The following is a 25,130-nucleotide window of genomic DNA, read 5'->3' on the forward strand; positions in this document are numbered from 1 at the left end:
GGAAAGAGACTTTCTGACACTGACAGAAACATATCTAAACAATACTTTAAAAAAAAACTTAACTATTTAAGCATTAATTTAGTCATGAATTAAATATATTTATTTACTGATTTTAATATTCACTTTCATTAGTAACAAAAACTAATTTCAATTACTCTAACTCTGTGCCAATAAGAGCAAATACATAATATCTACAATACTTGCTTACAATGTTCCTATTTACTCAACCCAAATAGGTATAAACTAAGTATGTGCTAGCACCCTATTAAGTCTAATACTTTTGACAAGACCAGACCAGATATCTTCACTTACCTGCCATTTTCCCTAAAAAGATAGTCAAGTACCATAAAAAGTCCTTTGAGCATTATTTGAGTTGAAGCACTAATAATAGGTACTTCTCTTGTCTCTTCTTTACCATGAATTGGTAAGATTTTTTCTTCTTTTTGAAGAACAGCAGAAAAGTGTCCCTATAAGAAATTATCATATTAAGTATGAGGGCATGAGAGAGGATGGGGAGAAGAAACTTCTCAAAAGTATAATTAAACCCAAATGAAATATTCATTGACATTTTAGCTGAACGTTATTGTTAGTTTGGTTTAACCCCTACAAATCTCATGTTGAAATCTGATCCCCAGTATTGGAGGTGGGAGCCCAGTGGGAGGTGTTTGCGTCATGGGAGCAGATCCCTCATGAATAGGTAATACCCTCCCTATAGGGAGGTAGGGTGAGTGAGTTTTCACTCTGTTAGTTCCCACAGAGCTGGTTGTTTAAAAAAGCCTGGCAACTCCTTCACTTCTCTTGCTTCATCTCTCGCCATGCGATCTCTGCACAGGAGGCTCCCCTCCTTCACCTTCTGCCATGAGTGGAAGTAGCCTGAGGCCCTTACCAGAAGCAGATGCTGGCACCATGCTTCTCATACAGCCTGCAGAACCATGGGCCAAATAAACCTCTTTTTCGAAAACCACAATTCATAAAAGGAAAAACACTGATAAATCTGAATGCACATAAAATAAAAAATTTTTGAAAAAGTACACCATAAATAAATAGTCAAACCACAGACACAAGGCTGGGTGCAGTGGCTCATGCCTGTAATCCCAGCACTTTGGGAGGCTAAAGAGGGAGAATCTCTTCAGGTCAAGAGTTTAAGACCAACCTGGGAAACACAGTGAGACCATGTCTCTACAAAAACAAAAATTTAAAAATTAGCCAGGCATGGTGGCACATGCCTATAGCTCAGCTACTTAGAAGGCTGAGGCAGAAGAACCCAGGAGTTCAAGGTTGCAGTGAGCTATGATCATGCCACTGCATTCTAGCCTGGGGAACAGAGGAAGACCCTGTCTGAAAAACAAAACAAACAAACAAAAACATGGATGCAAGAAAGTATATGGAATACAATAACCAACAAAGGATTAGCATTTAGTATTTAGAATACACAAAGGAAATAATCTGAGATAAATACAAAGAAATATTTGCAAAGAAGTTCCTATCAGAACTGTTTGTTATGTTGGGGAAAGTGGTAACAACCTACATCTCAATTTATCAGATTAATCAAATAATTTAGAATATATACACTCACAAAATGCTACACCGCAACTAAAAATCATGTGGAAGAATATTTAAACACAAAAGTATTCATAATAGGTTGTTAATGAAAATAGGCTACAAAGAAACATGCATAATATTAGAAATATTTATAAGCAAATACAAGCAAAGAAGGCAGCATAGGTAGACATAAATCAAAATGTTCATAATGATCATCTTTGAGTTTATGAATCAATTTTCTTTGAGCCTTTCTGTATTTTCCAAGTTTTTTCCTTTGACATACATTTTACTTATACATATTTTATTGACATATAATATATAAAGTAGAATTTACTAATCTTAAGGGAGTAGCTCACTAAACACACACCAACATAACTAACACCCAATAAGGATACAAAACATTCCTAAAATTCCACATGTTCCCTTATGCCCCTTCTCAGCACAAATTACCCCTATTCCCCCATAGTCATAACCAGTATTTCAACTTCCATCACTATAATTAGGTTTGTCTGTTGTTAAACTTCATAAAAAGAAATCATACAAGGCTGGGCGTGGTAGCTCATGCTTGTAATCCTAGCACTCTGGGAGGCTGAGGCGCGAGGATTGTTTAAGCTCAGGAGTTTAAGACCAGCCTGACCAGGAGTGAGACCCTATCTCTACTTAAAAAAAAAAATGGAAAGAAATTAGCCAGACAACTTAAAAAAAAAAAAAAAAAATATATATATATATATATATATAAATTAGCCAGGCATGGTGGTGCATGCCTGTAGTCCCAGCTACTCAGGAGGCTGAGGCGGTAGGATTGCTTGAGCCCAGGAGTTTGAGGTTGCTGTGAGCTAGGCTGATGCCATGGCACTCTAGCCTGAGCAACAGAGTGAGACTCTGTCTCAAAAAGAAAAGAAATCATACAGATTATAGTTTTTTTAATCTGGTTTTCTTCTCTATATAGTTGTGGTGGAAGTTCATTTTTTAAATTGCTGTGTAGTATTCTACTTACGGATGCTACAATTTATCTATTTTACTATAAATATGAATAACTTTCAAAGTACAAATATTTTTGAAAAAATATTATGAAAAGATGTCATAATGTGGAAAAATTCTTATGATACATACCACATTGCATTTTACAAATGCAATACAAAAATTTTATGTATAGCTTGATTAAAATATATTTTTTAATAGTCACATGCCCAGAATGGTAGTGGTGATAATCATGCTGGTAATAGTTTTATCTTTTTTACTTCAAAATCCTCTTTGAGAAATGACATCAGCATAGTAATAGAACGAGTCTTCTACTGTCATCTCCCCACATTGCATCAATTTTCATAACCACTTATGGATGAGAGTACCTTTGTGAGAGTCTGGGATTACAGTAGAGATTGGAACAAAAAATCTGAGAATAGATGCATTGAAGAGGGTAAAAAGAATAGTTTTATATTAGCCAAATCACCCCTACTCTAAGAAGTACAGCTCAATGCCAAGAGAGATTCCCTCAGCTCACAATTCCTCTCAAAGGGGGAAAGTGAGAGCATAGTGAGTGATGAATGAAATAAGGAAAGCGTGTAGCACTCCGGGAGGCCGAGGCAGGAGGATCGCTCAAGGTCAGGAGTTCAAAACCAGCCTGAGAAAGAATAAGACCCCGTGTCTACTAAAAGAGAAAGAAATTAATTGGCCAACTAAAAATATATAGAAAAATTACCCGGGCATGGTGGTGCAAACCTGTAGTCCCAGCTACTCGGGAGGCTGAGGCCACAGTACTCTAGCCCAAGCAACAGAGTGAGACTGTCTCAAAAAAAAAAAAAAAAAAAAAAAAAAAAGAAAAGAAAGAAAAAAAAGAAAAGAAAAAGAAAATGTGGTGTGCGCACACACACATATTAAATGGAATATTATTCAGCCTTAAAAAAGAAGAAAATCCTGCCTTTTGTGACCACATGGATGAAACTGGAAGACATTATGCTAAGTGAAATAAGTTTGGCTGAAAGAAAAATATTGCATGCTACCACTTACATGTGTAATCTAAAAAAGTTTTTATTTGGTGATCATACCTCTATAGTGCCGGGGCAAAAAAAACTCTTTAAATCTATATGAGGCAAACTACAAAATGCTGATAAAAGAAATCAAATACCTAAATAAACGGAGAGATATTTGATGTTCATGGATAGGAAGACTCAGTAAGATGTCAGTTTTTCCCAATGGTGATTTATAGATTCGATGCAATCTCAATCAAAATCCCAACAAGTTACTTTGTGTATATCGATAAGCTGATTCTAAAGTTTATATGAATAAGCAAAAACCCCAGAATAGCCAACACGATACTGAAGAAGATTAATGAGAGGACTGACACTATCCAACTTTAAGATATACTATAAAGCTACAGTTAATCAAGACCATGTAGTATTGGTGAAAGGACAAAAAACAGATGAGTTGAACAAAATAGAGAGCCCAGAAATATACCCACACAAATATCAACTGATCTCTGACAAAGGAAAAAAACAATAGAGAAATGATAGTCTTTTCAACAAATAGAAATAGAATAATGGCACCATGCAAAAATATTACTCTAGACATAGATCTTACACTTTCCACAAAAATTAAGTCAAAATGAATCATAAATCTAAATGTAAAACACAAAACTATAAAACTTCCAGAAGATTGGAGAAAATATAAAAACTTCTGCTCTGGAAAAGACACTGTTAACTGAATAAAAAGACAAGTCACAGACTGAGAGGATATATCTGCAAACACCTTTCTGATGAAGGACTTGTATTCAAAATATACAAAGAACTTTTAAAACTGAACAATAAAAAAACAAATAGTCCAACTGAAAAGTAGGCAAAAGATCTGAACACGCATCTCACTGGAAAGATACATAGTTGGCAAATAAGCATATGAAAAGATGCTCAACATCATGTCTTTGGGGAATTATAAATTAAAATAAGATATCCCCTATATGAATGGCTAAAATTCAAAACACTGACAACACCAAATATTGGCAAAGATGTGGAACAACAGGAACTCTTATTACTGATGGGAATGCAAAATGGTACAGCCACTTTTTAAATTTTTTCTTAAGAGATGGAGTCTCGCTATGTTGCCCAGGCTGGAGTGTGGTGGCTATTCACAGGCATCCAATCATAGTGCACTACAGCCTCAAACCAATGGGCTCAAGTGATCCTCCTGCCTCAGCCTCCCAAGTAGCTAGGAGTACAGTCCCACACTACCACACCTGGCTGGTACAGCTACTTCTGAAGTCAGTCTAGCAATTTCTTGTAAACCTAAACATAGTCTTATGATATAAACCAACAATTGTGTTCCTAAGTATTTATCCAAATGAGTAGAAAGCATGTCCACAAAAAAACACAAATACAAATGATTATAGCAGCTTTATTTCATAATTATCAAAAATTATAAACTACCAATATGTCTTTCAGTAGGTAAATGGATAAACTGTGGTACATCAGACAATGGAATATCATTCAATGATAAAAAGAAATGAGCTATCAAGCCCCCAAAAGACATTAAAGAACTTAAATGCATATTGCTAAATGAAAGGCACCAGTCTGAAAAGACTACATACTGTATGATTCTAACTATAAGGAATTCTTGAAAGGGCAAAATTATAGTCAGTAAAAAGGTTAGTGGTTGCCAAGGGTTTGGCAGGGATGGGATATGGTGTGGTAGAGAGATGAATAGGTACAGTGGAGAAAATTTTTAGGACAGTGAATGTATTCTGTACCATACTGTAATGGTGGATTACTAGGCAAAATCTAGTAGAACTGTACAATACAAACAGTGGACTATAAGGTAAATTATGGACTTTAACAATAATGTATCAATATTAGTTCATCAATTATAATAAATATACTATACTTTTGCAAGATATCAATAATAGGGGAAACTGTGGGGGTGTATGTGTGTGGCTAGTGGTGAAAGTATGAGAATTCTGCACTTTCTGCTCAACTTTTCTCTAAAACTAGAAAAAACACACTAAAAAATATAGTCTATTAATTTAGTCTATTTAGTCTAAATATAGTCTAAATATAGTCTATTTATTTAATAGGAACAAAAAAGAAAATATACTCCTATCTACAAAAAACTACTCAAACATATAATGAAAGTTATACAGCCTCTATCTAGAAAAATGTACAAAAGCATATACTCATAAAATTTTGTATACAACTTCATAACTTTCATAGTCTCCCAAAGCCCACTCATGATCTCCATCAATGAAGCTAGCTTTATAATATCTAATTTACAGAAAACAAAATATGAATTTCTTCTCTTTTTATTTTCTAAGATTTTAACTTTTATAATTGACAAAATAAGTTGACAACCTCAAAATACTGACTCCTCCTAGTTTGAACAAAGCAATTAATCCCTTTAAAGGCTTATTTCCTTCAAACCAAATAATGCTATATTTCCAACCATAATTTACCGATTTCATCACTTAAAGATTATCAAATTTAGGTAAAATTTAAAAATAATTAAATTACTTTATTTGAAAATTCTGGATTATTCACCAGATTTACTCTGAATTTATTCACTAATATAACACTTCTAATTCACTAAATAAATTTCAGATGGAAAAAAAAATCTTACCTGCAAAATGGGGAAAGTAGCAGTGGTAATGCCCATTTTGTGTAAATTTAAAAGCATTTCATTTCCACTCCATATTTTGCAAGAGGATTCATAATCCCTTTCCACAAGATGTTCAGAATTTGCTTCTAACCAACTGGAATAAAATAAAACAATTTTGTCAACCAGTATCATCCTTATGTGCATTATTTCAACAGAAGAGAATTATCACTGTTGTCATGGATTGATATGTATTCCCTGAAGCTCTTAGGACATAGACGTGGATTCATTAAGACACCTTTTAAAAATAATGTATGTCTTATATTACAAAATAAACATTTATATAACTAAAAAGTAAACTTTAGTGTTAGCTTATTATGCTATTAAAAATAATGTTAGAGGCCGGGCGCGGTGGCTTACGCCTGTAATCCTAGCTCTCTGGGAGGCTGAGGCGGGCGGATTGCTCGAGGTCAGGAGTTCGAAACCAGCCTGAGCAAGAGCGAGACCCCGTCTCTACTATAAATAGAAAGAAATTGATTGGCCAAATAATATATATAGAAAAAATTAGCCGGGCATGGTGGCGCATGCCTGTAGTCCCAGCCACTTGGGAGGCTGAGGCAGAAGGATTGCTTGAGCCCAGGAGTTTGAGGTTGCTGTGAGCTAGGCTGACGCCATGGCACTCATTCTGGCCTAGGCAACAAAGCGAGACTCTGTCTCAAAAAAAAAAAATAAATAAAATAATGTTAGAGTAATAAGCAGAAATCAAATCATTATGAATTGGGTTAAGAAATTTGGATTCTATTCAAAGAGCAATGAGAAGGTTTTAAATAGAGATTTTTAAATACAAGAGAGACAATCTATTTCAAGTGTTTTAAAAGATGATTACAGCTTCCAAACCAGAATGGATTGTAAGAGAAAGAATGAAAACAGAGATTTGTTAGGAGGCTGTTACAATATTCTAGTCGAGAGATGATTCTGGGATGACAGATGTGGCCAGTGAAAGAAACTTATGAATTTGGGATATACTGTGCAGGTAGCATCTATCAGACATACTGATGAACTTGAAGAGATGATGCAGTCAGTAATCAAGGATAATATTTAGATTTTTTAAATTTGAGGAACTGGTAGGTACTGTTTGCTTAGATGAGGAAAAGTAAGACTGGGGGGAAACCATACATAGGGAAAGGGAAGGAGTTTTGTTTTGGGTGTAAAGTTGAAATGTCTATTTGATAACCATACAGTTAGAAAGTAGGTTATTAGATATATAACAATGGCATTCCAGGGAGAAGTTGAGGCTAGAGACACAGAATCAAGCCTCACCAGTACTGCAGATTATATTCTAAGCTACAGTACTAGATTACACAATTTAGGGAAAAATGCAGGGATAGGAAAGAAATTAAGCCCCAGAACCAGCTGCTGAGGTATTCCAACATTTAGACCTCAAACAGTGTAAGAATTACCAAAGAAATTAAGAAAGAATGGACTGTGAGGAGAAAAATTAGAGATGCCACAGAAATGAAGACAAAAAATGCTTTTCAAAGGTAGTCATTAGGCCAGGCATGGTGGCTCACACCTGTAATCCTAGCACTCTGGGAGGCCAAAGCAGGCGGATTGCTAGAGGTCAGGAGTTCGAAACCAGCCTGAGCAAGTGCGAGGCGTGTCTCTACTATAAATAGAAAGAAATTAATTGGCCAACTAATATATAGAAAAAAATTAGCCAAGCATGATGGCGCATGCCTGTAGTCCCAGCTACTTGGGAGGCTGAGGCAGTAGGATTGCTTGAGCCCAGAAGTTAAAGGTTGCTGTAAGCTACGCTGACACCACGGCACTCACTCTAGCTTGGGCAACAAAGCAAGACTCTGTCTCAAAAAGAAACAAAAAACAAAACAAAATAAAACAAAAAGATGGTCATTAGCAATATCCAACACTGCTGAGAGGCTGAGTAAGCTAACAGAAAAACAATCTTTGTATTTGGCACTATAAAGACCATTGGTGGCTGTGATAAAGACAGTTTCAGTAGAAATGTGCAGACACCACCACTAGGGTGAATGAGGGAAGAATGTAAAGTGAGAAAATAGAATTAGCAACTAGAGACAACACTTTCAACAAATTATGCTGTGAAATAAAAATGACAAAATTCAACATGGCAAAAATACCACAAAGACAGCCTCACACAGATAGCATAAAGGGGTGGAAAGTATTTGCAACTCTTATTGTAGGCAAAGTGTGAATTCCCTAATATAACTATTTGGATGATGGGTACACTGAAAGCCCTGATTTCACCACTATATAATTCATCCATATAACAAAAAACACCATAATATACCAAAATAAAAAAAAATAATTAAAAAAAAAAACAAAAAAACAAAAAAAAACAAAAAACATTTGTACCCCCTAAGTCTATTGAAATAAAAAAAAAAAAAAACAAGAAATAAACTTGTTTAGGAGAACAGAAACTTAGCAGATTGGAGACAGGGTAGAGTGGAGGTTTATACTACATAAATTTGTATATGTTTTATGTTCAAACCATGTGACTGTATAGCATTCAAGTTTTCAAAAAGTATACTGTGAAGGAAACAAAAATGCTACAATAAATGAAATGGTATGTAGAGTCAGAGGAGGTTTTTTCCTAAGATAACAAGATTCTAGATCAACAACTTAATGTCTAATAGATGGGAAATTATGCAAATGCATATTTTAATAAAAATTTTTATTTTATAAAATAATGCAAATTTTAATAAAATTAGCACTAACTGTATTATTTTACAATATGCAAATCCTGGTTAATTGAAACCCATCAAACTAGAATCCTACCCAAATTGGAAGATAAAGCAATAAAGTAAAGCCATGATCCAGAATTTAAAAATATTAATACATTAACGAAAACTGTTTCATTTCTGTTCAATGTCCTATACACATCCTTTGGGACCGTTAAGTTATCCTGCTAAATTAGGAATAAGATTCACAATTATTCATTTTTAAAATCAATTATGTCCATTACATTCTTTTGAACAAGAGAAAAGGTTGGACTAGTTTTTTTCAAGAGGAAGGAACAACCCATTTCCCAAGTAGCCTGGTTAATCAAAGTTTACTAACTTTAAAATACTCTGACATAATCAAACATGTTTTTAATATAAAGGCAGAACAAATATACTGATAGACAAATATTCTTACTTAATGAGGCTATAGCACACAGCTCGTAGAGGTTCATGGTCTTTCTTCCGTATATTACTGTTGACCAAACTATCTAGTTCATCTCGAGCAAACCGAAGCTGAACTTCTGTTATACTGTAACTTGCAGATTCCCGAGCACAGTCCTCAATGTTGTGAGCTTCATCTAAAATGACAACTTGTTCTTTCAGATTTAAATCCATCTATAAGATAAAAGAATTTTCCTGTAAAACGTTTGGCAAAATAAATTTAACAGTAGCAGGCAAAATATTTCATTTAAAAATTCATACTATGGGCCAATATTGCAAGTACAATTACATAAGCAACTCATTCTGGGTCTTAAATAAAACCTCTGAAACACTAAGGCCAACCAGTATCAGCTCTACATTACTGAGTTTGCTATTTTTCACTCTCAAAATACTTTGTAAACCTACCAAAAACAAAAAGATATGTGTTAAGTGAGCCTGGATCAAGGTACCGCTGTCTACACAGAAGGCTATAAAATCCCCCTCCCCTATAAAGAAGTTTCCAAAACTATTTTTAAAACAGAGTATAAAACCTTTACAAGTAAAACAACAGCACAAGATTCAAATGAATCTCAAAAAATACTAACACAATATAGTATACATCTGTTTCATTTTAATCTCTTCTGCAATCTTTCATTTCAAGAAGTTCTCTTCCCCAACTCCTGTGTGATACTAAGCAGGACTATTAATCTGTGAACTAAAGGACATCGCCACTTTCACAACAGGGGTTAAGACTCATAACCCAGGCTTGTCAGTCAAATAGAGCACTCTATCTCTCTGTGGTCACAGCGACTGTCAGATTCAGGAATAGATATATGATCCAAGGTAAGCCAATCAGAGTAATTTAGCGGGACTAATATGAGACCATATTTTCTCCAGGTTAGTTAGCTGCTTGTGCTTATCTTTGTTCCCAAAAGGAGACAGCTTGCCTGAGAATAAAGCCATCACTCTGAAGAGAAGGCCAAGTACTTTTCCTTCAACTCTTTTTGAGGGTTTGTTTCACTGGCAACTGAAAGAGTCCTAATACAACAAGGAAATATCATAAAGCAATTGTCACTAAGTTATACCGAGGAAATAAGAATACACAGAGGGCTTAAATGACTGAGAAAGACCATGGAAGAGTAGAAAATATACTGGGGGTTTAAAAGATGAGTAGGATTCGGATTTGGACAAAGCATTTCAGCAGAAGTGTTATCAAAAGCAGAGCTGTAAGAAAGAACAAGGTGTCCCCTCAGGAGACTATGAGGTAATTTTTGAAGGGTTCAAGTTAGAGAGACCTAGGTCAGACTACTAGCGTCTTGAGTGTAAGTTTAAGAAGTATGGACTTTATCTCATGAGTAAAGGGAGCAATAGGACATTTTTGTGCAGAGAAAGGATGTGATAAAAGCAGTATCAGGAAGACTGGGCATTGATATGTACAATACCTTGGAGAGAAGAGACCTAGTTAAGAGGTAAGAAAGTAGGGGGCAGTAAACATAATGCTTGTTAATTTTGAACTTAAAGAAACATTAATTTCTTTTGCTTTTTGAAGAAAAAGAAAAAAAAGAAAAAGTAGAGTTTAAAGATTAATAAATTTATTAAAAAGAAAACAAAACAAAAAAGAAATATGAAGCTAAGATGAACTGTGCAGTCAGACCTGAAGAGAGGAATAACAATTGACCATACCACATTATTCACTTTTCATCTTACTCTATAACAACTGCATGTCTTTAAGAACAACCAGGGAAATAAACACAAATGCTGTATCTGAAGTTTACTTCTCAAAAGCTCTCAAAGCATAATTTGCATAGTATGCATATTCCCTCAACATAAGTTTTTTAAAACATAGCTTTTTAAGAGAAATGTTTTTGTTTGTTTATTTATTTAGAGATGAGGTTTCACTTTGTCACCCAGGCTGGAGTGAAGTCACACATCATAGTTCACTGTAACTTCAAACTTGTGGGCTTAGGCAATCCTTTTGCCTCAACCTCCCAAGCAGCTATGACTACATGTGAGAACCACTACAACCAGCTTTTTAATAAATATATTTATTTATTTAAGAAATAGTCTCTCACTATGTTGACTGGACTGGTCCCAACTCTGGGACTCAAGCAATCCTCCCGCCTCAGCCTCCTAAGTAGCAGGGACAACAGGTGTGCGCCACTACCTGGCTGTAGAGAAATGTTTTTAAATAGTTATTTTTGACTATTTATAAATGGAAACAATGACGACTATAAATGGGTGCCAAATGAGGATAATTTTGCTCCCCAGGGGACATCAGGCAATGTCTGGAAACATTCTTGATGGTAATAACTGTGAGGGTGCTACTAGCATCTAGTAGATAAAATCAGGGAGGCTACTAAACACGCTACAATGCAGAAGACACTCCACCATAATAAAGAATTATCCAACCCAAAATGTCATTACTGCCCTGGCTGAGAAACCCTGCTATAATCCCACTTCCAGTACTAGTTTTTTAAAATTGCTTGTTACTTTGGAAATGAAAATGACTAGGTCTAAAATTCAGTTTTTATTAATAATGCACTTTAGAATACATTTACACGAATTAAACATAAAGCAAAAAATAAATACATTAAAACATCTACAAGCTTTTACATTCAACATTTCTATCCCAATAAGTAGGAAAAAAGTTCTTCTAATTTTTACATATATACTCACACTTTCCCTTATTTGTGCATCTAGAAGATAGTTGTAGGGACAAAATATTATGTCAGCATCTTCTATTAGTTCTCGAGCTGTGTAATATGGACAGGCCTTTAGTTTCTTCCCCAGGCTGACAAGTTCCTCTATATCCCAGGCTTTACACATCCCTGGGAAAGTCTGTAATATGTGTTGATCACGAATTTTATGAACACCATGATAAAAATAGCAGGATTTTCCCTAAAAAAAAAAAAAAAAAAATGAATAACTGAAATGTGAACCAATATTGGAATAGAAGGAATAAAACAAGTCTATGTCAGAATTTTAGAAACATTAAAGCCACAAAACTAAGATTTTACTAAGGAAACAGATAATACCATATATACAATCACAATCATTTTAAAGAAACTATGTTGGTTGACTCAGACTCGGCTAGAACTCCAGACCAATAGAGCTCCAGATATCTTAAATTGAGTAAAATATTTTAAAAATATGTTTGTTGTGGGTTTGTTCCCATTATAGTGAAATTAGACATAAAATGTTTCTGGAAGAATACACAGAACAATGGTATCATTGGTTGTTTTCAAGGATGAGAAGTAAGTGGCTTGGTCATAGGAGTGGGAGAGATTTTTCTCTATAGACCCTTTTACACAAGTAAGTGGCTTGGTCATAGGAGTGGGAGAGATTTTTCTCTATAGACCCTTTTACACTTTTTCAATTTTGGGCCATGTGACAGTATTGCTTATTCAAATTAAATAAAAAGGAATAAAGGTAGGTGAGAAGGTTGTAATACCCTGGGAGAAAAAAAATAAAGAGTGTTCACTAAAAAATTCAGAAATTACAAGAGTACCAAAAAACCCCCCCAAAACCCTAAATTGTCTATAATTCCATCAAACAATGTACTATTAACATTTTGATGTATTTCATTTCATATTTCTTCTACACATATATACATAAGGATATTTCTACAATGTGACCCAATATTAAAATAATGAGAACAGAGCAAATTTTTCCCAGGCATTGAGGATTACTAACAATCTAGCCACAAGAAAGCTATTTTCTTTTTCTTACCACTATACTAACAAGGATAAACATATTTATAAAACTAGATTCACTTTTGTTTACTTCGCCTATTTTATTAAAAAATCATATCAGGAAAATCTGCTCATATCACTATTTTTTATTGCTGCTCAGATATGTACACTGAATTAATGTGCCATAGTTGATGAGTGGTTTCCTTATTACTGGTATTTAGACTATTACCAATTTCTGCTTTATAAATAATACTGCAGTGAACATTCTTATGCCCATTTCTAAACATCTTCTTAGTGTACAGTTTTAGAAATAGCATTATGGGGTCCAAAACTATGAAGTACTTTCAAGCTTCTTGAAAACATACCACCAAATTATTCTCCAGAAAATATATACCATTTTGCATTACCCTTTTCCGATATCATTATCAACACTAACATTATTTTTCATTGTCTTTGTCTTTTTAAAAGGTGAAAAATAGAATCTTGTTTTGATTTGTATATTTTAGAGTTTCTAGCAAGGTTTAAAATAATATTGTAAAAATTCTAACAAGGTTTAACAAAAATTTGTATTTCACCTTTTGTTATCTACTAATGTCCTTTTCCATTCTATTATTAAAAATAAAAAATTTCATTACATGCATTAATAAAAAAATAAGATGTTAGGCCAGGCATAGTGACTCACACCTATAATTCTAGAATTTTGGAAGGCCAATACGGGAGGAATTCTTGCAGACAGGGGTTCGAGACCAGCCTGAGCAAGAGCGAGACCTCCGTCTCTACAAAAAAAAGAAAAATCAGCCAGGTGTAGTGACACATTCCTGTAGTCCCAGCTACTTGGGAAGCTGAGGCAGGAGATTTGCTTGAGCTTGGGAGTTTGAAGTTGCAGTGAACTATAATGATGCCACTGCACTCCTGCCTGGGTGACAGAGTGAGACATTGTCTCCAAAAAAAAAATTTTTGATAAAACCCAGTCCTAGCAAGAGTGTCTCATATACTATTAAAAATATACAAAATTAGTGGAAGTATAAAATGCACACTTTTAGTAGAAGTATAAAATTCTAGCAAAAGTACATAGGCAATTTATCAAAAAACTATCAAAATTTAAAATTTTACCATTAATGTGAATATATGTACACTGTACTGCTTAATAGCTGAAAAATTGAAAATAAATCAAATGTCTACCCACAAGGGACATGTTAAATAGGTTATGGTAAATTAATACAGAAGCTATAGCCCTTAAAAATGAGTTAGATTTATCTATGTGCTAATATGTTAGTAGGCTCTAAAGTTATGCTGTGAGAAAAACAGATGTTGAACAGTGTACACAGAATGATTGATTTCATGTAAATTATATTTTTAAAGACCATATACACATATATTATAGGAAATACATTTTTTAAATGTTTGGATAGAATATACATAAAAGTTTACAATAGTTTCCTTGAAGAATTAAGGAGATGGTAGGAGCTAGAAAGAGCTTCTCCTTTTATTTCATGCATTTCTATAACTTTGAATCTTGTAATCACATTACAAGTATTACTTTTCTTTTTCAATTGTCATTTGGGACTACATGGTAAAACAATGGGCTATTTTTATTTCATTAATATTTTTAAATAAAAATAATTCTTTCCCAGCTTTATCATTATTATGTAAAAAACAACTATATATAAAATATATAAATGTCTATATTTCTATCTGTGAACTATCCAAAAGAATCTACAATTTCAAAACATATCCATCAGTACATATACAAACGTACCTAGAAATTGCTAGAAACAGAGTAAATGATAAAAAAATTCATAACCTATAAAAGAATGTCAGCAAATCAAAGGACAAGACATGAACAGCTCAGGACCAGTTCTCCTTTAAAGCTGTGTTTTCAGCCATGTCAAGGAAAGCTACCTGTTGGTCATCCAGAGTATTAAAACTGAAAATCAGGAGGGAAGGGTTCACCTAACTATATTTATTTAGTTGATTTTCTTTATTATTTTCACTTACTTTGCATAACCTCTACAATTCTTTATACCCTTCATACTGTGTCCTCTTCCCCATACCTCAATGCCACCTTTTATTTTGTTTCTAATGTAATCAAAGTAGCAATAGATCAGGGAGTTAGAAAACTTGGGTTCCAGTTCCTTCCTTCTTGCTAATTACTTGTCTGAATGGGCAAACTTCAGGGTCCATTTTTTTCATGTGACTAGGTATCAAAAGAATAGTTGAACCCCAAGCCTTTTAAGATTCCTTCCAACTCACTAACTATACCATCTCTAAAGTTCCTTCCAGCTCTAGAATTCTGTGATTTCAGGATTCAGAGTTAGGTGGAGACGTGCTAATTACCTTTCATACTGAATTTGATACTGACTAATTTTAATAATACAACAGCCACTATCTCTTCATTCCAAGCATCTTCTGTACAATTCTGAAAGCTTATCTTTGTACAAAATGATCATTACAGTGCCTTCAGAATCTATGATTGTGAACTGTTCTCATTTTAACAAAATATAGATGTTCTATATCTAAAATAATTTTTACAATTATCATTTCTGGTTCTAATTAAAATTATGTCTTAATTGAAACAAAAATTAACTTTTAACAGCTAAATGCATACTTTTCCAGAATAAGGCCACTTCAGTAAAAGAAAATAGTGAACAAAAAACACATGTGCCTTTGGATCAAGCCAAAAAATCAGAAAGTTTACACTTTAAGGGCACTTAGAATGACACCCCTGTGCATGCTGATAGCAAAACCAGAAAAGCTCATCCATTTTAGCAGCGTAACACAATCCCAAGAGGAGTCTGTCAATAGAAGTGTTATCACACTTTAAACTCTTTCACACAAACTGTCAGTTTATCTATTTATCATTTCGCTTTGGTAATTCAGGCATAGTTAAACATAGACACCTATGGTGACTTTGTAATTGTCCCTCATTACAATACCTAATTACCAAGAGGGCTTGGGAACAAGAAAAAGAATGTTCATGTATGCCCATGAGGTAAGCATTCTGAGGCAGAATTAGGTCACGGCAAACCACAAGCAGGTATCGTCAATTATTTATACCACTAAAATTAAAAAAAAAAAGAAAAATGTGTTCACTTTAAGACAAACTAAAAGCCAATTAAAAATTCTGAATATTGAAGTCTACTGAATTACTTTATTTTTCAAGATCAAGTCTCACTCTACTGCCCAGGGTAGAGTGCAGTGCCACAACCATAGCTCATTGTAGCCTGGAACTCCTGGGCTCTAGCGAACTTCCTGCCTCAGCCTCCTCAGTAGTTAAGACTACAGGCGCATGCCACACTTTCAGCTAATTTTTTTGTTGTTGTTGTTGTTTGAGACTAGGTCTCAGTATGTTACCCAGAATGGTCTCAAACTCCTGGCCTCAAGCAATCCTCACACCTCAGCTTCCCAAAGTACTGGGATTACTGGTGAGCCATGGCACCTGGACTTTTTATTTTTACATGACTCAAACTTATGAGAGTAAAGATCAATTATAATATATAACCAGTACTGTAGAATTCCAGAAGCTCACATAAAATTAGACTATTTGTCTTCAAACCACAATCTTAAACTTTATAACTGCTTTTACCAATGTATATATTTTTTACAAATACATAATAATTTTCCTAATACGAAAAAGAGAAAAATATAATGATAATGACCATGCCAACAAGTCTTCCTGCATAGGTTATGTAGCCAAAAAATAAATTTCAAGCATTTGAGTCATTCACCAGATCAGTTAGCCACTATGTAAAAAGGTCTACTTAAGCATGAAATTTATGAAGTTTTACAATTACAAGCTTTTAATTTTATTATTTTTTGAGCATCTGACATTTTAATATTTTTCTCTCTCCTTCAAGAGAAGCTTTTTAATCTATAGAGTGAAGGGATTTCACAAATTCCTCAGTTAGTAAGAAAGAACTTATGTAGAAATAAATATGACTGTAGATTCAGCAGTGGTTTTAATTCAATAATTCTGCATTTTCTTCCTTGCTCTGAATAAGTCACTTGAGTTTTTCCACTGGAACCCCTTACTACTTATATTTTATAATCTCATATTTTAGTATCTATTAAATATCCCTAAATAAAGCTTAAATTAATTCTCATCTAATTAAAAAAAGCACTGAGGAAGAAAAGTATGATACAAAATAATGTATTCACATTATATGGTAGGAGATGATACATTGTGAATCAAACTCTAGGGGCTGTGTGGTAGTTTTTGTGTGTATGTGTGACACTGATAAAATACTGGTAAAAGACAAAGTAATTTTAAAATATATCAAAATAGCACTGGTCATTTCATATACTATCAATTTATGATTCACTGAGTTCTAGGTATAATTTCATACTTACAACTCTAATTTTAGAGTAAATTAGTAATCATACCAGAACACAGACTCCCAAATACTGCCCAAAACATTATTTAAAAATTATTTAAGTCTTTAGTAAGAAAGACTTCTTTTCTATTTCCACCTAACCAAAATTCATATTATTCTAAACTCTCTAAAAATTTCAAAACCATCAATGATATTTTTAAGTTAATAATTTAATGTAAGTTTTAATAGTTTATACTAATTAGAATTATGAGACAGGATAATTATATTTCTTTTTTTTTTCCCCACCCCTATATTTCTAATTCAACTTAAAAACATTTCAAAATTTGCTCTAAGAGAGAGCCTAAATAAACTATTTTCTTTTGTAGTTTTTAAATATTTAAAGTATATTAATTAGATCTATTTAGACTATTAGACTAAATCATTTAAACACTTTTATCTCCTCATATGACATCATCCATATTTGACTATTTGTGGTAGCAAGAATTAAAAGAAGAAAGTAAGAAGACATCTGACCTACAATGGAAATTCAAAGAATTAAGAATCCCCAAGCTTTAGGACCAAAACTCATAATTTTAAACTTGACTAAAGATTTTCTTATGGTAAAATTATTTACAAAAAATATCAATACTAGCAATTAATTTGATTTCCTTAAGTTATTTGATTATCACTAGAAAAGTACATATAAAATATATTGAGTAACTTTAATATCGTCACCCTTATTTTTTCTCTAAAACAAGTAATCTACTCACATTTTTTCCATCCAGCAATTCCATGCACTTTTCATTTCTGTTGAAGTTACCGATGACTTCAGGATGGACACAAGTATGATCTCTGCTGGAAAGAATAGTCATTGGGACCCCTGAGTACGCTGTCCTCCGGAGCTCTCTAGTAATCTGAGCAATCTGCTTGTGTGTGCGTGTCCCAAAATATATTTTAGGTATCTTGGATTTCCCCTCATGATTCTTCTTAATGGTATTTGAAGACTCTTGACTGTTTCCTTGTTTAGTAGAACAGCACCTAGAACAGTGGCCAGGAGGGGGCTGTAACAAACAAAAGAAAAGATAAATAGTATCTACCCCTCCATAAAAAAATGACATCAAACCTCTCAAGGAATTAGAATCTATAAGTAATGAATTACAGTGGTCAAATAGAGAGAAATCTCAAGATACTATAGTATCTAAAACTTGCCATTAAACTACACATTCCCTTTCAAATTGGTCTTCTTTCTCTATTTTAAAAGTTATAAATGATGTTTCCATATTTACATTCTTTCTAACATAACACTCTAACTTTCCAATTCCAAATGTTTTAAGAACATTTTAACTCTCTTCTCTCATAAATTATAAAAAATGATAAGACAAAGTAGAGGACAATTTTAATTTTTTGCTTAGGCTTCAAGTGAACTTGTGATATTATAGTTTAGAGTTGATAGTTTCATTTAACAGCATAGGTCATTCAAATATTCCATAATATATCAATGTTTTTATAAAGAATTTAAATATTGTTTACAAAAAGAATAGAATTATCTAGTTGAATCTGAAGTATCACTTAAAAAAAGAGATAGTTCTTCGCTAGCAAATATATGAAAATACATAAAAATATTAATATTTAATAGTGAAAGGCTGCTTGTATGGAACAAGTATATCTGAAATTCAATTACCTGTCATGGAATGCAAACCCATCAGTAAAACTATCCAGGATAGCTTTTCCTGGACAATTTCACTCATTCAGTGTCATAACTGAAATAGTTATATAAATGTCTCCTCAAACAAACCATATAGAATATCAGGAATATATTCTAATATTTAGCTGATTTTTTTCTCATTTCCAAATTCTAGAATATTAAAAAAGTTTAATACCATATATTAGAACTCACAGGTTCTTAACTACTCCTTTCAAAGCCTCAATTACTACATCAAATGAGAAAGAATCCTCATTTTAGGGAAATACTATAAAATGGTTAATTGATAGAAGTAGTCACTGATGGGAAAAAAGGTAAATAGCACAGTAACTTAAAAGATTGTATACTGGAGAGTTTTAGTTTAGTAGAACAAATACTCTACTTGACTGGAGTTTTTTTTAAATTCTAATCAGTAAGATTAGCCTTCATAAACAAATGCTAAGTCATAGCATGTTACACCACAATACTGGGGATCAAGCTGTCTTTTAGCCTCAACTCAGTGGAAAAGCAAGTTCAAATTACTCCCAGTCTCGCTCAACCTTGTCCGCCATTAAATATTACAATACATGATAGAATGGATGTAAATGTGACCCTTCTGGGGCTGTCACTCACTGGGATAAAAGGTTCACTGATGTGCCAAATAAACAGTCAGTCAAAGCAGATAAAGTTACAGCGATGCTGGAATTGTTACATTCTCCTATCAGGTTGCCAGTAACAGCAGATTTCATTACAGAGTGCTGCCACATTAAATAGCCAGTTCCAAATATCCTGCCTTCTATATTGAATAATTACTTATTCACTAAAAGGATAAAAAGAAGAATTATGAATGGGGCTCTTGTCAACAGTGAGGCAGGAAACAGCTGACATGTGGTTTATGTTACATAATGTTGCAATATCCAACAATTTATGGTCACATAGAAAATGGAATGCAAATTATATCATATTTGCGACTTAATTCTTTTTTGGCCTTTGCAATGATGTATTAATTAATTAACATAGTAAAAGAATCAAGATAACTCTAGGTAACAGAATTAGTTTACTGTTTCGTACTTTCAGTGTTTTCACTCAATTATACTGTTTTTCTTCCTTATGATAGTTAAATTCTCTTGAATATTAGAATACTATGGCCCAATGCACTGTTATACATACATTATATCCAAGCACACAAGTAATCCAATAAAGTGGTCTTTTCTCAAGGCTTGGAAAACTTACTTTTTGATGTAACACTTTTCAACATCAATTCTACTTAAAAGTTTACTACCTACTTCTTTTGACTCCACCTTTTCTTCTGACCAAATAATTCAAACCATACAGAAATATACAAAATAAATCAACTGTCCCATCCAATAACTTCACCTTTAAGAGATGGTATTATACAGTTTTATAACTAGACATTTTGTATCCAAACTTTGTAATTTTTAAAAGGATGCATTTGGCAGTAATAATTTAAATGAATGTTCTGCTTATCTTAAAAACCTCATGCGAGTAGTTGTACTAACAAAAGCAAAAGATCACGAACTAGTTTCAGGAAACTTTTCTCACTAGAGCAGCTTTATTTAGAGACCTTAAATTTATTTTTACTCCATAATTCAGATTAAAAATAACAGCTAATTTTATATTAAACATGTTCTTGTTTGTTTTCCAAGTTTTAAAGTGATCTAAACTAATTATACCATCTATAAATTTGAGGTAGACTTCTCAAGATGGTTATCAATGGGTGGTTAGGCAAGCAGATGGAATAAAGATAATAAGATGGAAATACAGAAAGTTGATTCTTTTCCCTTTGCATTATTAAAGAGGAATTATTTCTTCAGAAGTGATCTATTATGTTTCCATTTAAAGGATTTGGTACAATCATATTTGAAGACAGAAAAACTGATTGTGGAAGTATAACAGAAGTTTTAAAAAGATATTTATTTAATAACAAAATTACTTATACTAAAATCAACAGCTTTCAATGATGTAAGATCCTGCCTGAAACAACTGGGGAAAAAAGAAAGAAAGAAAGAAAAATGCTATAAGAAAACTAGAGAAAGGATTATGATTATAGCAAAGACAGGAAGTTAGAGTATCCTCTAATGCAATTAATAGGTTAACACTTTATGGCCTCTTTCTGAAATCTTTTGACCCAGGGGTTTTGAAACAATTAGATGAGTAAAATTAAATATTTTATATCTTTTATTAAGTATTTCTCCTGTTAACAAATGATTATGTTTATCTTTCATAAGGATGCCTTCCCTTACCTTTTGCTCTTTAAATTTACAGAGACTGCATAAGGAAACTGGAGAATAAATTTACAAGTATTCATAGACATCCAATATATCTGAAGGTCAATAAATAGCACATATAGGGTGGGAGGAGGGTGAAGGTTAAAAACTTGCCATATTGGGTACAATGTACAGCGTTCTGATGACGGGCACACTAAAAGCCTTGACTTCAGCATTATACAATTTATGTAACAAGAACAAATATGTTCTTGTTACATAACAAGAAATAAAAATTATTTTTTGAAATAAAAATTATTTTTAAAAAATGGGCTTCCAAAAAACCTGTAAAACTCTAAGACCTGTGAGTTGCTATGTTCAGTGGTAAAATCAAACACTTTAAGATATGGTTTCTTCTCTACAGCTAGAAACTGTCCGGAGTCCTTTTACTTCAACAAAAGGCAAGAAAACCCAACCTAAGTAACAGCAAAAATATATCATAATTTAAAGAGAAACACAAGAAATGTATGTGGATGTGACAGCTGTAATATTTCCATATGTTTAAAAATTCATTTCAAATCTACAATAACCAAAACTGTTCTTAGAAGATCAGCAACCAAAGAGTTTTAGAAAATTTTTCTGTGTTTAATAAATTCTATCTATTCCCTCTCTTGTCCTATTATATAGAGATATATTTAAATCCTTTGGAAGGATGAAAGATTAGAAGATTTGATCTTGAAAGAAAAGCTAACTGCTGAGTCCCTGCCACTATTTCTTTCACAAAGCTATAATTAGAAGTTCAAATAGTAATATACTACAATGTCAACTTCTAAAGTTTCATAACTATTTCCAAACTTTCCCCACAAAGAAAAACCCTATGCCTGAATACTCGAAAAATAAAATGAGCATGGTAATTAAATATTTTAAGAAATGAAAAATGATAAAGAAATAGTTAGAAATTAACTTAATTGCCAGAGAAGAAAGTTATTTTGCTAGCCATAAATCAGGGGAGCTTCTAAAAGGAGGTTCTATAAATTGAATTCTGAAAGCAGGCATGAAAGAGTATATTTAATATGAAAAATAATTGTATATAAAGAAGTAGAGAAGAAGAGACTGAATAGAAGCAATTTAAATGAAATAAAGGAAAAAGTAGGTCAATGAAACAGTAATATGTATTTTTCCATAACTTTCCACATGTGCATGTATTGTCTTTCCAACCACACTTCAAATTCCTTTAAGACAGAAACTTACATTTCTTTATATAACTGATTCATTGAGAATGATGTTTTCCACATAACTGTAACTTAAAATTTTTTAGGCTGGCGCAGTGGCCACACCTGTAATCCTAGCTCTCTGGGAGGCTGAGGCAGGAGGATTGCTCAAGGTCTGAGACTACAGGCATGTGCCACCATGCTCGGCTTGTAGTCCCAGCTACTTGGGAGGCTGAGGTAGAAGGATTGCTTGAGCCCAGGAGTTTGAGGTGCTGTGAGCTAGGCTGATGTCATGGCACTCTAGCCTGGGCAACAAAGTAAGACTCTGTCTCCAAAAAAAAAAAAAAAATTTTTTTTAAATTGATGGGTTTGACTAAATGTTGCTGAACCAACTACTGGACCCATGCATCACATTTTTTAATCTGGTATGTTTAAATGATGTCCTAATTTGAAGTGCTGCACATACCAAAAAGTTACTTAAAAATCGAAAGACAAGCTTTTCAAAGAAAAAGTACAGGACAATTTGTTATTTTTCAAAGCCAAAAAGAAAAATCATCTTAAGCTAGTTTTTGAGTCACTTTAGTTGTGAGTAACAAGCACATATCCTGATATGTTCATTATTATTAATAACTACCATTTATTAAGGCTATACCTATGCTAAGCACCTTTCATGTACTATCTCATTTCATTCATTCATTCTCCCAAGAAACATTAGAATCCTTAATACATCAAGCCAAGTAGAAGACAATGACAAGGGTTACCTCATCTTACTGACAGAGTGCTTTACTTTTCAATTGTTCTACAAAGCATAGTTCCTGAAGTTTGTAAATACCCGCTTCACTCATAAATTAAGGAATTGCTTAAAGTTAGTTTTAAGTCCATTATTTGCCACATGCAATTACAAAATATTCCTAAGGACAGACTATAAAACTTTACTTCATAAAAATTATTTTTACTTATTAGATGACATTTAAATGATATATTTTCTATAAGATCCATGTTATATCCCACAAGGGAAAAAAACAAAAATTTTCAACTAGGAGAATCCTAGAGCAGGAGTCAGCAAACTTTTTTTGTAAAGGACTAAAGAGTAAATATTTTAGGCTTTACAGGCTACATCGTCTCTGTTACTAAATAGAAAAATATCTTTTATGATCCAAATATAGGGAAGGATTTCTCGAGACAATAAACTGAAAGCATAAATGACTGAAAAACACAGCTTCATTAACATGTAAAACTTTTACATTAACATGTAAGACATTAACATGTTAACACATTTCATTAACATGTAAAACTTCTATTTAAAAACACATTCTTTAAAAAAACAAAAAAAGGTAAAAAGGCAGCAGAAACTATGAGATGGTATCTACAATGCATAAAACCAACTGAGGGCCGGGGTGTGATGGCTCATGCCTACAATCCCAGGAAGCCAAGGCAGGAGGATCACTTGAGCTCAGGAGTTCAAGATCAACCTGAGCAAGAACAAGACCCCATCTCTACTAAAAATAGAAAAAAATCAGCCAGGCATTGTGGCGCAGGCCTGTACTTCCAGTTAGCTGGGAGGCTGAGGCAGGAGGATCACTTGAGCCCGAAGTTTGAGGTGCCAGTGAACTAGGCTGAGAGTACTGCACTCTAGCCTGGATAACAAACTAAGACTTTGTCTCAAACACACACACACACACACACACACAAACCAACTGAAGATAAGTATCTATAACATATAAAGAATTCCAATGAATCTATTTTTAAAAGACAACCCCTATAAAAAGCTAAGAACAGGCAGAACAGGCAAATCACAAAAAAGCTTAAAACCTAATAAACATCTGAAAAGATGTGCAACCTAATGTTCAACTGTATCAATAATCAGGAAATGCAAATTAAAACCATAATTTGATTACATTTTATATACACCATATTGGGTATTAGAGAGGATATGACACAACTCTCATACACTGCTGATTCAAGTATAAATAAGCACATCCACTTTGGACAGCAAATTGGTGATCTAGTGAAATCAAAGATACATACACCCTTTGGCCCACCATGACACTGTTGGGTGTACATGCTAGAGAAACTCTTGCACATTAAGAGAGATACACGCAGTGGCTCACGCCTGTAATCCTAGCACTCTGGGAGGCCTAGGCGGGCGGATCACTCAAGGTCAGGAGTTCAAAACCAGCCTGAGCAAGAGAGAGACACCCTCTCTACTAAAATAGAAAGAAATTAATTGGCCAACTGATATATATATATATAAAAAAAAATTAGCCGGGCATGGTGGCGCAGGCCTGTAGTCCCAGCTACTCGGGAGGCTGAGGCAGAAGGATCGCTCGAGCCCAGGAGGAGTTTGAGGTTGCTGTGAGCTAGGCTGACGCCACGGCACTCACTCTAGCCTGGACAACAAAGTGAGACTCTGTTTCAAAAAAAAAAAAAAAAATATATATATATATATAAAGAGAGAGATACAAGAGGAATATTAATTGCAGCACTGTTTTGTGAGGAAAACAAATTATGTGCATCAACAGAATGGATAAATTGTGGGGCTTTTTCCAATTAATGGAATAATATATATATATCATGAAAAATATGAACCAGAGTAGCATGTATCAACATAAATATGAAAAAAAAGGTTGAGCAAGCTGAGTATGACTCAAATAAAATTTTATTCTCTCCATACAATTCCAAATAAATTGATGATAGAAATAAAAATATAAA

The 25,130-nt window shown here is 33.4% G+C and overlaps 1 protein-coding gene across 2 annotated transcripts in view; it reads right to left on the reverse strand.

Moving 5' to 3' along the window:
* The window catches only part of BRIP1 (BRCA1 interacting DNA helicase 1), a 161,169-nt gene that overhangs the window by 94,765 nt on the left and 41,274 nt on the right, over window positions 1–25,130 (reverse strand). For both annotated transcript variants that reach the window (XM_012773002.3, XM_075994410.1), the window contains 5 exons: window positions 18,072–18,362; window positions 11,973–12,194; window positions 9,292–9,491; window positions 6,142–6,274; window positions 313–467 (listed from right to left, as the gene is read on the reverse strand). In XM_012773002.3, the coding sequence (XP_012628456.1) occupies window positions 313–467; window positions 6,142–6,274; window positions 9,292–9,491; window positions 11,973–12,194; window positions 18,072–18,362 (1,001 nt within the window). The remainder of the gene's footprint in view (window positions 1–312; window positions 468–6,141; window positions 6,275–9,291; window positions 9,492–11,972; window positions 12,195–18,071; window positions 18,363–25,130) is intronic.

The sequence above is a fragment of the Microcebus murinus genome, chromosome 18, assembly GCF_040939455.1.
Source record: "Microcebus murinus isolate Inina chromosome 18, M.murinus_Inina_mat1.0, whole genome shotgun sequence".
NCBI lineage: Eukaryota > Metazoa > Chordata > Mammalia > Primates > Cheirogaleidae > Microcebus > Microcebus murinus.